This window comes from Panicum virgatum, chromosome 2K (genome assembly GCF_016808335.1).
Source record: "Panicum virgatum strain AP13 chromosome 2K, P.virgatum_v5, whole genome shotgun sequence".
Lineage (NCBI taxonomy): Eukaryota > Viridiplantae > Streptophyta > Magnoliopsida > Poales > Poaceae > Panicum > Panicum virgatum.
The window spans coordinates 26,566,191-26,579,658 of NC_053137.1; the positions used below are offsets into that span (position 1 = coordinate 26,566,191).

General features: G+C 46.2%; 1 protein-coding gene across 1 annotated transcript; it reads left to right on the forward strand.

Moving 5' to 3' along the window:
- Positions 1–217: 217 nt before the first annotated feature.
- On the forward strand, positions 218–9,537 carry LOC120695212. Its single transcript, XM_039978509.1, has 6 exons — positions 218–455; positions 8,031–8,145; positions 8,473–8,654; positions 8,726–8,838; positions 8,950–9,199; positions 9,275–9,537. Exons 1-6 carry the CDS (start codon positions 218–220, stop codon positions 9,535–9,537), a joined length of 1,161 nt encoding a protein of 386 aa, XP_039834443.1.
- Positions 9,538–13,468: the final 3,931 nt, after the last annotated feature.

Genomic DNA, 13,468 nt, shown 5'->3' on the forward strand with positions numbered 1-13,468 from the left:
TCCTATATATGTACATGTATTGTATACCCTAATCAATCTATTATTCCACGCAATCACAATTGCTCTCATGGTATCAAGAGTTTAGGTCCTACCTGAATTCGCTTCCGTACCCTAGCGCCGCCAATTCCTGGCGACGCTCCACCCCGGCGCGCGGACTCCCACAGCGCCGCCTATCCCTTGCGCGCGGATCCTCTCCTGTTGCGCCTCTCCCATCCCGATGGCTGGCTCCACGCGTTCCGCCGCCGCTGCCGCCGCCGCCGCCGCCAAGAAGGCTGAGGAGGAGCGCACTGCGCGCAGATCCGCGCGCGAGGCCGCCCTTGCCCGCGCGGCCAAGGCTGAAGAGGAGACCACCGCCGCCTGCTGGGAGCGCGACGCAGCCACCGCCTTGGCTACCCCACGCGTCGCTCCTCCCTTACCTCGGCCACACCCCAGCACTCCGCTGGCCTCCCTGCCTCGTGCCACACCGCCCGCCCACCATCGCCGAGCGCCACCTCGCCGCCGACGCAACGGGAAGCTGCCCTGCCGCCCGCAGTTTGACCTCCCCGCCGCCTGAGTTGAACTACGCATCCCTTGTGAGCCTGCCTGGCCACCCAGACCCCCTCTCTGGCCCTGCTTAGCTCGCCACGCGCGCGCCGCCGCTCCCGAGGTCGACACGCCGCTGGTGTTTGTGGCAAGCACCCCGGGAGCCCCTAATCCCTATATATTCTTTGCCCAGAAGCACCAGGAGATCATATTCATCCTATTCCCCGCCTCCTCTTGCGCAGTTCACCCCTCTCGAACCCAGAACGCCACCGACCTTCCCTTCGAGCTCTGGCAAGCACCTGCGCCGCCGTGAAACCTCCGCTCCAGTATATCCCAGGCCCATCCTAGTACGCAGCAAGCTTCCCTGCTCCTTCCTGAAGCTCACTGAGCCATTCATCGTGACCCAGACGCTCCAGCACTGCCGGGACATGCTCGTTGTCGACCTTTGCTCCGCTGCCGCCCTGCTGACCGCAGCTCTGACCCCTCCGTCCCCTTCCCTTCCACCTGAGGCCACTAGAAGGTTTGCCCGGGCCCACTGGTCCTCCCCGACCCTTCCTCCTTCGCCGCCGGCGATGGATCCCGCCGGAATCCGGCGATCCCCTCCCTATTCCCCTTCCTCTGTTCAGGGACTCAATTGCTTTGATTTAATTAGTTTCAGGGTCCCTTTTGCAAAAAGTCTAGAACCCCTTGCATTTTTTTCTTGTGAACTTTGAAAAATCCTAGAAAATGGTAGAAAAATCAGAAAAATGCCAAATTAATTTTGTTGTGTTCCTCTTAACTAGCTCTATAACTATGGCTACTGAAGTTTGTTTGAAAACTTAAATTGTGTACTCTATTTTAATTGTTAGCAAATGAGTAATTTATTTATATCTTTTTAACCATAGCTTTGTTATGCTTGATTTTTGGAACCTAGCATCCTTTTACCATGTATAATCTCATGTGAAGTTTGTGGCCCAAATGCTTGATTTTTGCTTGTTATTTCATGTGCTTTGTTTATTTCTAGCATATACACTTGTTATTTTTGTTAAAGCATGTTTTTACCAATTTTTCTTTGGGTCATCTTTTTATCATGAGCTTTATTGCCCATAAATAGTTTATGGTAATTTTTTTGGGAGAATTTTTGCATTGTTTAGCTTGAGTTTTGGATTTATTCTTGAATTTTAAGGTTAATTCATGCTAGTGTGGTTTTTGTTAGAATAAGCTCCATGTTTGGACTTGATTCCTATACATGGTCTTTCCTTTTTAATTTTGAGTTTATGTTTGATTTAGAACCGTAGTTGTTGAAATTCTTTTGAATTCAAATTTTAAATTTGAATTCAACCCACCCCATGCTCCTGAATAGAACTACCTTTACTTTCTATTGATTTCAAACCATGTTTTTAGTGTAGCTAGTTTTGGTTATTTTATGAATTCTTTGTGTTTACTTTTACTCTATAAATGATTTCCCAGTAAAGTAATACTTTTAAGTTAATCTTAAATGTTTACTTTATTGGATAACAACTTTTTAGTGAAGGAAAGCTATACTTAAACACTTCACTAAATCCGTCTACTACATTGCATATAGAAACAATATCGCTAGTCGACGAAACGTACGAACTCATCTAGGAACCAGATGAGGATATTTTCGAAGCCCAAGTCAACGTTATGGAAGATAACGAAGACCTGAACGTGAACCCGTAGTCCGAGAGTGAACTGCATGAAGTCCAACCAACATCGTGGAATTAATTGAAGTCCCGAACTTTGATTCGGAAGAGCTGAAGTTTACTAACTTATAGACTCTACTAAAGGCAAGCCCCGGACAATAATCCTATTATTTTAAATTATGCAACTTATTACTTGTGCATTTAAGTTATTAGAGTTGAATGAAAATCTTAGATGCATAATTCTAGGTACCTATTGATTGAACACTAGAATTGAGTCCGAAATAGATGCTATGCTAATAGGATCGGTAAAAGTCGAGTGATTGCCTGTCACTCGCGATCTTTATAGGAGTTGATTGTTTATATTCTTGCAATCACTATAAGGACCATGGACGGGATTTGGTTACGAGATTCATGGTTATATCCTGCCTGTGTAGTTAAATTTGCTAAGGCTGCAGTGTGTAGTAGCATTTGAGAGTACTAGCCACATGCCGTGAGTTATGGGTAAGTGGCAAGCCTAGTAACTCCTCGGCCCGGCAAATGGATATACCTTCCACTCTCTCTTAGAGATAGGAAAGAAAATAAAATGGAAGATAAGTTATGTTGCGCAACACAAAAACAATCACGGGTGCAGAGAGGGTCGGGCTCTCTATAGTCGGGGAGAGTGGCTCTGTCCGTGAACCGGAATGAGAAGCAAACGGTTCCTTGGGAGTGACTCATCAGTGCTCCAAGCGTGTGTGTTAGGTTTACCCTTGCAAGGTTGGAAATTCGATTTAGAATCGTCCGTTTCTTGCGGATATTGAGACTGCTTAATCTCTTTGCCACATAGAGTAAGAAGTGGAACAAAGATGATACTCAATTTTGTTGAATACAATTAATTTCTCTACCATGTTTGTATAGATAAGTGCTTAGCTAGAATGATAAATAAAACTAGAATCTGAAAGCTAAAACTTGAAATTAAGGACCTACTCTTTGTTGCTTTTCAGCAAAAGAAACTCCAGAGCTTTCACAAGCCTTGCATGTCTAATTAAAGGGATATTATATACCCTTAGTCGGGTCAGCCTTGCTGAGTATTAGTATACCCAGTCTTGCTTTTAACTTTGTTTTCAGGTAATCTTTGGAATGCTTGGTGAGATTGACGTCATGTGCGGGCTTCATCATGATGTCATATATCATCGCTAGATATCGTTTTCTTTTCTCGTTGTTTATAAACTCTAAAGAACTTATCTACTTCAAATTTCTGAGGTACCTTGTTTGAATTTTCAAACTCAGTTTGTAAAAATGTTTACTACTAAAGTTGGTTTTGTACAATTTATGGTTATTGTAAGCTCTGGGCTCACCTTCGAGTGAGGTATGTTGTTTCGATCCGAAATACAGTGGTGTTATCGGGATATTACCCAACAGATCAGTGATTATACTGGTTGAGGTGCTTTTAGATGTTTAGTGCACTCGAACTGGTATAATTCAAACAGGTTCTGCCACAACTTCTCCAAGTGGATCGAAGCCAAGGCACTCCGGGACATCACTGCGCGATTACAAATTTACATCAATAGCTTCATCATTACAACAGAGTTACATGACACATAGTATATTAAAAAATAACCAGTACAACTAAATAGTTACATCTAAAGCCTCTTCTTCGAAAACAATCCACAAGCTCGCGAACCGCGCGATCTATAGTCTCTTCATCCGCCTTCCGAATAAATGCTTCAAGTTCGAGCCCTAAAAACCGAAGGCAGGGCAAGATCAGCAAGACTCCTCCTTGACAACGTTCCTAAGACGGTACATGAACTCGGGAGGAGATGGCTCCTCATCTACGAGTTCGGGTTTAGGCTCCCGAAGACCCACAGGCGTGCTATAAGGGGTATTGGTACCAAGAATCCGCTTAATTTCACAACGAAGAGCATGATCCGCAAGTATCTTCACGTGCCTCTCTGGATCGTGTTGAAACCCTTCAAAGAAATGCTTCGTATTGGCGTTTCGATGGTCATAGAAACACTCTTTTTCCAACCAAAATTCTTTGAAAGAGAGCCACGACCGGCGAGCATGGAGCTTCGCCAAGATATTCCAGACATAAAGAAATCCCCGTAGTTCATACGCAAAGGATGAATACCTTCGGTAATCCGCGCAGGGGCCAACTCAAGTTCATGCGCAGACACCGAAGGCGTTAGTTGTCAAAATGTTATTTACATCAATTGTTCAACAAGCATGAGCTACGCCTCTTGTTGACAACCGTTATTTACCATTTTGACCATCAACTTCTCAGGAATAACATGAGCTTTACACCATATTCCATACATATTATACATATTTCTAGCAAGTGCAACAAGTTTTGGATGTGTTGTCATTGCAGGAACTAATTTACCAAAAATGAGCCAAAACTAGGAAAAACCTAGGCCGGCCAGCCTGGCAGCTCAACTAAGTGTGCCAAGTCTTGGTTCTAGGAGTGAAGTGACACGCTCACATTGCCTCTAAATCATGGATTGTAATCAAATGGACCGAAAGGCCTAGCACATGGACTAAAGGACCCACTTGCAACACTTACCCTGATCTTTTGGCCCGGAACCACCTCTATGAACTTCATGCACCCTTTGATCAAGATGTCGGTGAAACGGGAGGCCGAGATCTGCCAATCCGAGACCAGCCGGCCTACCAGTCGTGAGCTTCAAACCGACACAACCATCAATCGCTATCTAGACAAGACCAGGAGCGTCCACGAGAAGGGCGGTGCCGAATAGAGAAAATCCCAGGCCGGACGTCCTAGGAGAGGCCAGTTGGTGTCGGTGTTTTACCGTCGGGTTCTCTGAGGGGTATCTCGAGGAGAGTTGTTATGAGTAGGGAAGACTCGCTGAGATCAGAACGCGATAGTGCAAGGAACACAAGGATTTAGACAGGTTCAGGCCGTCGGAGCGTAATACCCTATGTCATGTGTGGTGGTTTGTATTCCCTTAGGTGTTGTTCAATTTCTCTCGTCCCTCTTGAGGGGGTCCCTATTCGCCCTTATATGATTTGGAGGAACAGGGCTACACGGATAGTCCTAGTCGAGTCCTGTTAGGATCCCAGTCCGAGGAGTTCGGCTAGTTCCCGAATACGTCGTCTAGTTCTACTCCTATTCGGGTAGATACAAAAAGAGGTAGGGCATATCCATGTGCTCCTCTCTACTGTAGAATATTCTGCGCTTGTGAGCAGTCCCGCTGTCCCGGGTCTGACAAGCCCCCGAGCTCTTCGTAGTCGAGTCTTGCAGGCATCGAGTGCTTCTAAAGACGTCCGTTGGGTACTTTGAGAGCTTCTGGACTTCTGTCTGTGGAATCGAGCGCTTCGGGTGCTTCTGGAGCAGGTTGTCCATCCTCGGAGTCCATCGTGTGCTTCGAGTAGTCTTCTGAGTGCTTCTTCGGCTGCACCGAGGGGTGCTCAAGCCCCGAATCTGTCTTGATATATGGTGCGCGATGTACTCACGCTCCATATGGAGTAGTCCCCGAGCCTTTGTTTGATTTGATGAATCAGGCTGAGGATTAACTCAGTCTTCCGGGTCCTTCGATCTTCCGTTTGAAGTTTGAAACTTTTTTGAAAAAAGTTGCCATTTATGACACGTATCCCGCAGCCCCCGAGCCTTGAATTCAAATCCGTGATTTGGGGTTAAGGGTCCAGGAGATCGTGTTACGTCCTCTGTGATCTTTCTGAGATCATCAGTACTGTGGCGAATCTTCTGAAAAGGTGACAATGCGGTGTACTGTTTGCCCGTGGGTTCACGTGGCGAGTACTGCTGTAGAAACTTTTCTGTTTTGCCCGTGAGCCTCCCTGTCCTTGGGTGTCACGGGCTGAGCTGCGGCTCTGCTGCTTCTTCTATTTAAGCAGGGTTTGTGGCACTTGAATCTTCATTCTTGCAGTTGTAGTCATGGGTTCCAAGTGGAGTTCTTCGCTGGAGAGTACTCGACCTCCTGATGAGAGTACTCGATTCATCCTTGTAGGTGCTAGAAGTGTGTTTGCGAGCAGCAAAAACACTTGCTATCTTCATGGCCGCCACCATTGCTTCTCACATCACAGCCATCCTAGTCATCTTGCACCTAGTGGGCTGATGGTGGAAGCCGTATCAGAAGCCTTTGTGGTCTGTTGGAGTAATTCTCTGGGTGGAAACTTTAGTGGTTTCCCCCTCGATGGCTTCTGGAGAGATGACATTGTTTTTGTTGCAAAACATATCAGGGAGAAGAGCAGGTGCAAGAAGAGGATTTGCGATGTTCTTGATCATGCATATCTTCTTATAACAAGCCTTTTCCTCCCTGAGTGTATCTGGATTACTCCCCTTTTGGAGTAACGAGATTTGTATCTTTGTATCAGCCCTAGGGCTGACCTCTTTGTAGCTGAGATCGAGTGGTTTCGAGTAGTGAAACCATTCTGATCTGTGTATTTTTTCTATTGGAATGTAATCCTTGAAATCAGATTTCTTTCTCTATGTTGATTCTGGTTCCTTTGGAGCGAATCCCGAGATTGTTGGCCGAAATAACTCTGAGAACTTGGTTCGCGACCTTTGAACTTCTAGTTATTTACCGTACTACCATTGGCTCTGCTTATTTAACTGTTCGAGTAAATTTAGGTTTAGCACGCTTCCTTCGCCTGCTCTACTGCCGTAAAAATCATCTGCTCTTGCCTCCAAAAACTCATTTGCTCGCGCCTCCGAGTGCCGCGAGAAACTAGCCACCGTTAGTCCCCGAGCGTGAAGCGAGAGAATCCGCATTTCCCTGTTCTTATGGCACCGAAGAAGTATGCTTCGAAGGGGAAGGTGGGCGATGCCGCCGAGGACGAGGCAGGGGTCCAAGGTTGGAAGTCGAGTAAGCGCACCTACTCCCACCTTCTGGATCTTGTGGAGAAGCATCTTCTTCAACCCCGGAACGTGATCCATTGGAGGTGTTCCGATGTGGAGTCTTTTCCTCATGAGCGAACAGACGAATCTGTTGTTTTTCTTGCGTTCTTTGGGGCCTCGGTTTTCCCGTTTTTGATGTCTTCCGGGGCCTCCTTCATCATTGGGGGGTTCAAGTGCATCACTTGACCCCTAATTCCATCCTTCACATCTCGATTTTTGTCCATCTTTGTGAGGCTTTCATGGGGATTGAGCCCCACTTCGACTTGTTCCAATATTTTTTTCATCTGAAACCCCATCCCAACGATTCTAGGGTAGATGTAGTGGGGGGGGGGGAGCCGGGTTGCAGTTTCGCCAGGGGAAGAAAACCAAGTACATCCCTTACGAGTTGAGTGACAAGGTCATCGACTGGAAGGAGATGTGGTTCTATGTTAGGAATCTTTCCTCTTCCCTTCCTCTTCGTACTCCGGGTCCCCCTGTGAAGAAATCGAGTTGAAATTCCAGGGGAGGCTGGGCAGACCAGGTCAACTTTCTCCTTGGGGAGATTGAAGGGTTGAAGGCGGATCACCAGATTACTGGTGCTTCCGTGGTGGCACATTGGACTATCCGAAGGGTTTAGCCTCTGCAGCGGCTGGTTCATCTTGCCTTTGAGTATACGGGTGAGGAGGATCCCACTCGTTATACTCGGGAGAAGATCTCTGAGGAAAAGTTGAAGGGTCGGGTGGCCGCTCTCCTGAAGAATATAGACTAGAGGCTTTCAGTGCGGACAGGCGTCCTCGGGAGGTACTGCTTCGAGTAGTAGACTGTAGTTTTAGTCTATTACTTTTTTTGAGTAGTCGAGTGGATTTGGTGTCTTTCGTGCAGATTAATTCCGAAAATTATTAGAGTAGGCCTCCGCTGCTTGAAGATGTGCCTCTGACGCATACTGACTCAAGTGTGAATCTGACTACCTTTTCTTTGCTCTTTTGTTTGATTGAGCTTTTGAATTTTCGACTGATGATGGTTGTGTGCAGGTCCATCGGCTAGTCGGACGGCCTCAGATGTCCGGGATTGGGCGGCGGATGAGCCGACCATCGAATCTACATGGACTCGGAAGCGGAGGGCCGCTTCCGCTAGTAGCAGTGACAGGTGAGTATTTATTGGTACTTTTCTGAAGTCTTGCATTTGTTTTTGATGGTTTTTTTCTTCTTTGGCCTCCTTCTCCTTCCAAGAAGCAGGAGGTGAGCTCTGTTGTGAGCCCGGCTGTCACGACTCCCGCTGCGCTGGCTGAGTCCGGTGGGAGTGGCTCTGCCAAGGGGCAGAGTGCTTCGGGGCTAAGTGGGGTCCCGAAGTTTACTAAGCCGAGGACGTTCGTGCTGAAACATTCTTCTCAGTAAGTGCAACTATTGATCGGCTGCTTGTCTTTGCGTTCTTTGTTTTTGTGTTGAAGTGTCGAGTACTTCCTTTGTTTTGTAGCAACCCAGATGCTCTTGGGATTGATGAGTCGGAGAAGGGGATTTTTGGTTCCCTTAAGAGCATTGTCCAGTTGCCCCCTAGCCCATCAAAAGATGGTGATTGGTTGGGCGATACTGCTACTGGGACGGCGGAGAGTCCTGCAGCCGAGGAGGCGGGCAAGAAGTTTCCTGTCGCTGGCATTGGTGAGTGGCTTTATGAAATGTGATCGACCAGTTTTCTGTCGTGCCTTTGCTGATATTTTTGTATTTTTCAGAGAAGCAGACTGGAGATCAGCCGAAGAGTCCTGCGGCTGCCGCCAACGTTGATCTGATTCTGCTGGAGACGCCGCGGCAAGAGGTGGAGAAACCAGACAAGGAGTCAACTGCCGTAGCCCTAGGGATTCTGAGCTGTCATTCTTCTCTTGTTGTAAGTATCTTTTGTATTCGAGTACTTATGTTGGGTTGTCGAGCACTCTGTCTTGACTGTGTTTTGTGACAGAATCTGGCTAAGCAAGTCACTGAGCAGGCCAAGTTCCTTCGGCGGACTGGAGAGGGTCTTCAGTTGACAGCTAACCAGACACAGCAGCTTGAGAAGATGGCTGCTCTTGAGAAGTCTTCTCGGGAGCAGTCGGAAAAGGTCAGGCTTCTGGAGGCCTGGGTTGAAGCTTTGGAGCAGGACAATTCTGTTATGAAAGATAAGGCCTCCAAGCTGCAAGAGAAGGCCAAGACTGCTGCCAAGGAGAAGAAAGGCATTCTTTTCCTTCCTTGATGCTTGCATTTTTCGAGTAGCTTCTACTATGCTCATATTTTCCTTGCTTTGACAGAGCTTAAAAGCTTGTTGTTGCAAAGGGATGAACTAGTGACTGATCTTAAAAATATTATGTATCATCACGAATATGCTATGGAGAAGTTGACCAAGATCAAGGCTAACGCTGACAAGGAAATGGTCAGCGATATGAGGCAGATCAAGGAGTTGTCCCAGCAGCTAGCTGATCTTGAGGTGGCGGCTAAAGTAGTCGTCGACATGGTCGAGGATGAGGGAGCTGGTGAGAAGAGTCTGCTGGAGCGTCTTCGTGAAGCCCCCTAGCAACTTAGTAGCTTCTTCTCTGAGACATCTAGAGAGTACTTAGCTCATGCCTTAGGATTAGTTAAGTCCTTTCTGTCACGACTCCAAAAATTTAAACATGATTAACAAGTTAACCACATCATCATGAGCATCATTAAGGTATAAAGGAGCATCATGTGCATGTGTGCCTTGTTTTAAATTTAATTTTGTCTATGTATGAATATGAGCTTGTTAAGGAAGTTCAAATTTTGTTATGCAACTTGGCCCCCAAAAATTTTATTTAAATACTAGATTTCAAATGTTGATTTAAAAATATTTTTGCAAGATTTTATGACCTTTGAACGGAGCCACAAAATTCTAGCAAATTCCAAAAATAGTCTCTTTGTTCTTTTTGCTGCGACAAAATTACAAAAGTTTTTCTAGTGATTCTAGTTGCATTGTGTCCTTAGTGATTTTATCTATCTCCAGTAAAAAATTGGTTAATTTTTGATCCCGGGAACACCTTCGTTTCGAATTTCAAACATGATTTCTTTCTTTTCCTCGCCCGGGCCCACCTGTTATCCTCTCCTCCTCCTCCCTGCTCTGCCGTGGCATGCACGTGTCGGCACCGCCATCAGCCATTCTCGCGACACGCGCCGGCCATCCTCATGCGCCGTGCCGCGTGCGTCCTGCCGTGCCCATCCTTATCAGCTCGCTCGCCCTCTCCTCGTCCGTTTAGAGCACCAGGCTCCTTCTCCCCCCCCAAACCCTAGCTCTGCTCCACCATGGCCGCCGCCCCCCAGCTCCGTCGCCGCTGCGATTCACCACCGCCAGTGAGGTCCTTCCCAATCTAGCGCGTGCACCACTTAGCCCTCCCCATCATCGACCGGTTTAGGCCCACACCAGCCTCCTCCCCCTCCCTATTGGGCCGTCGGCGAATGCCTCCGGCCGCCGCCGCCGTTCGTCGTCGCGCCGCCCCGTCGTTGCTCCTCTCCGCCCGTGCTCTTACCGGTGAGCCTCGCCGACTCCAGGACCATGCCGTGCGTGCCTCCCCAAACCTTCTTCGGCCTCGCCTCGCCGTTCCGCCGTCCGTCGGCACCGCCGCCGCCGTCGCCCCGCGCGATGCGTGTGCGCGCCGTGCCCCGCCGCGGGTCAAGGCCCCTAGTTGGCCTTCACTTGGGCTGGTGGGCCACTGGCCTGTGGGCCCCGCCTGTCAGCCTCAGGGCTGGCTGGCCGTGGTGTGGATCTAGCAATTTGGACGAGTTTTCTTTGTGCAGTAATCTTGTTTATTGCGTAGAAAATCGTACAAACCTCAGAAAAATACAAAACTTATTTTGTTGGGTTTGCATTGCTTAGATCTACTTAGGAAAAATGTTGTTTTGCATGTTTTCTTGCTATAGATTTATCTATAGTTTTATCTTGCAAAAGTGAGTTAAATGCTTAGTTATTTGTGTACTACTCTAAAAATGCCAAACCAAATTTTGCTAGACTCCTCGTGAAGTTTATTTTCCAGTGGTTCAACTTACTCATATGTTTCCCTGCTGTTTGTTAAGGTTTTAGCGTGTTTTCATATGATCTGTTTGAAAATGGTTTAATGTGGAACTTTTTGTTGGAAAGTGATAAAATGGTGAAACTAGTTTTGTTAGCTTTGTATTCATGCCTAGTATCTATGATAATGTTTTTGAATTTTTTTAGTTAAGTTTGCATGCCTTTTCTGATTTATCTTATTTAGAATAGATGAAACTTAATATAGTTATGATTAATTATAGGAAAATGCTTTTGATGCAAAACCAATTTTCATGGGTTCCTTGCAATGTCCCCTGCATGCCCAATTTAATTTGTGATTTACGCTTGCTGTGTAAGCCATGTTTCTTAATTCTTATCTTGACATCATTATGCATTAGTGTGGTTTGTTGTAATCGCGTGTGTTGCGTTCCTGTGCTGTTGCATAGTGTCTCATCCATGTTTCATTCATAACCTATCATTTTCATGTCACCGCATCATACTAAAGCATACGCATCACTTCATGCATTTTAGTGACCGAACCGTCAGAGGTCAAACCCGTGGAGCCCACCGAGTCCGTTGAGCCTGAACCCGGAGTCCAGTTCGTGGTCGAGCCCGAAGCTAACCAAGGCAAGCAGCTAAGCATGAATCCTTAATCCTATTTAATCTGAGTTAGTTATCTCATCGGATAATGTTGGGTTATATAGTATGTATGTATTGTATTTTTGTACCTATTTTCATGCATTATCTTTCCTTGAATTGTTATCCATGTCCTTGCCACTTGTTAGTCAACTAATTACTTAACGTGACTAGATGCTTAGCCCTGCTTAGAATACTTTATCGCTTGCTAAGAAGGAATGTCTTGGAGTATCACACGTACCGATAATCCTTGCTTGCACTGGTTCGTTGGAGTAATGTTGGAGTGGTAGTATCGAGATTCGAGCGGAATGGTAGGGCCTAGAGAATGATGTCACATGGGCATAGTCCGCTTGGATCGTTTAAGGACTGTCCGTGGATGCCATCGAATTTGAGCACCTTTCCATGCTACCACATATCCAAATAATGGTACGGATGAGCCAATTACCTTCTTTGACTTGATTGTTGAGGTCCGGTCCCAGATACGTGGCCAAGGGGCTATGCAAAGAGGCTTAGGGGTGTCCCCGGTGGACATAGGTTACTCTCCGCGCAAGCTGGGCGTACCCTCAACGGTTGAGCCTTGTTGGGAACGGTTGACGTGAGTACCCCTTTGTCCGGCGTGATCGGTTGGGTGAGCCGCATAGTCCTCGCGTCGTGTGGGTAAAGTAGTACACCCTTGCAAGGTTTAAATCAATTCGAATTGCCGTGCTCTCGGATTTATGATCATGTATATTTCATTGAATTCCTCGTAGAGAGTTTCGGTATTCCTCGTAGAGAGCTCTTGGTTTATTAAATTCCTCGTAGAGAGTTTCGGTATTGTTGGCTTTGGTTCATGTCACATTTATGATCATTTATATTTCATATTATGCTTTTAACCAACAAAAATTTATCTGGTGTTGGACAACAATATTTAATCCTGCTAGGTGTTAAGTTAGAGAGCTTATGCTTATGCAATAATTACTTAACCTTAAAGCTTTTGTGGAGCCATTGCATGATCCTTGTTTAATTATTCGCGTAAGACTTGCGAGTACCTTTGTAATCAGGTTGCTTCTTAAACCTAGTTTTAGGTGAGCCGGAAGTGGTGTTCAGCCACTTCTACCCTGCTGACCCAAGTGCGGTTGAGGAGTAGGTCGTTGTGGCTGTAATGATGTCCTTGAACAAGGCATCATTATCTTAGTATGTTTTTATCGTAATCGAGCTCTGTGAGAGCATGTAAATGTAATAAACTTTAAGTTTCTGTTTAATATGGCTTTCGTGAGCCCAAGGCTTGTTATGGAAGTAGTTTGAACCCTCCTATATCGAACTTGTATTAAACTCCGGTAATGTAAAACTGCTCTTGTGGTTCATCGGCACTGTGTATGCGATTGTATATGCTTAATCTTGGGCATGTGGCAAACACGTACCGGGACTACCGGATTTGCGATCGTTTTAGGTGAATTGTGCTGATTAAGTACCTCTAAGATGTGGATTAACACACGGCGTGTCGAGAGACGGGCACATGTTAACTCTCATCTTAATGGATTAATCAATAATTTTCACCTAAACCGAGTGCAAATTGGGCGGTTCTCACAACGGGTATCAGAGCCGAGGTTCCATTAAGTGAACCTAAAAATTTGCTTAGTGGGTTGAGAGTAAAATAAAATTTGATTACTTCCACTAATATTTATTTGTGTTAAACATTTGAACTTAAGGTAAAATGCTACCTTTCTTCCTTCGCCTTAGAGCTAATTCTTCCTTATTGCTTCACTTGTTTAATTAAGATATTCTTAACCCCTCTTGTGTTCATGGGTAGCGGAAACGTAGGAAAGCCCTTCCACCTGCTGGAAACCTTTTG

What these genes read in the sequence shown, in the direction of transcription:
- LOC120695212 (XM_039978509.1), top strand. Translation starts at nt 218, where the DNA reads ATGGCTGGCTCCACGCGTTCCGCCGCCGCTGCCGCCGCCGCCGCCGCC. An exon ending in TCCGCTGGCCTCCCTGCCTC is followed by an intron (nt 456 to 8,030) that starts GTGCCACACCGC and finishes GGTTGTGTGCAG; the next exon opens with GTCCATCGGCTAGTCGGACG. An exon ending in TGCTGCCAAGGAGAAGAAAG is followed by an intron (nt 9,200 to 9,274) that starts GCATTCTTTTCC and finishes TTGCTTTGACAG; the next exon opens with AGCTTAAAAGCTTGTTGTTG.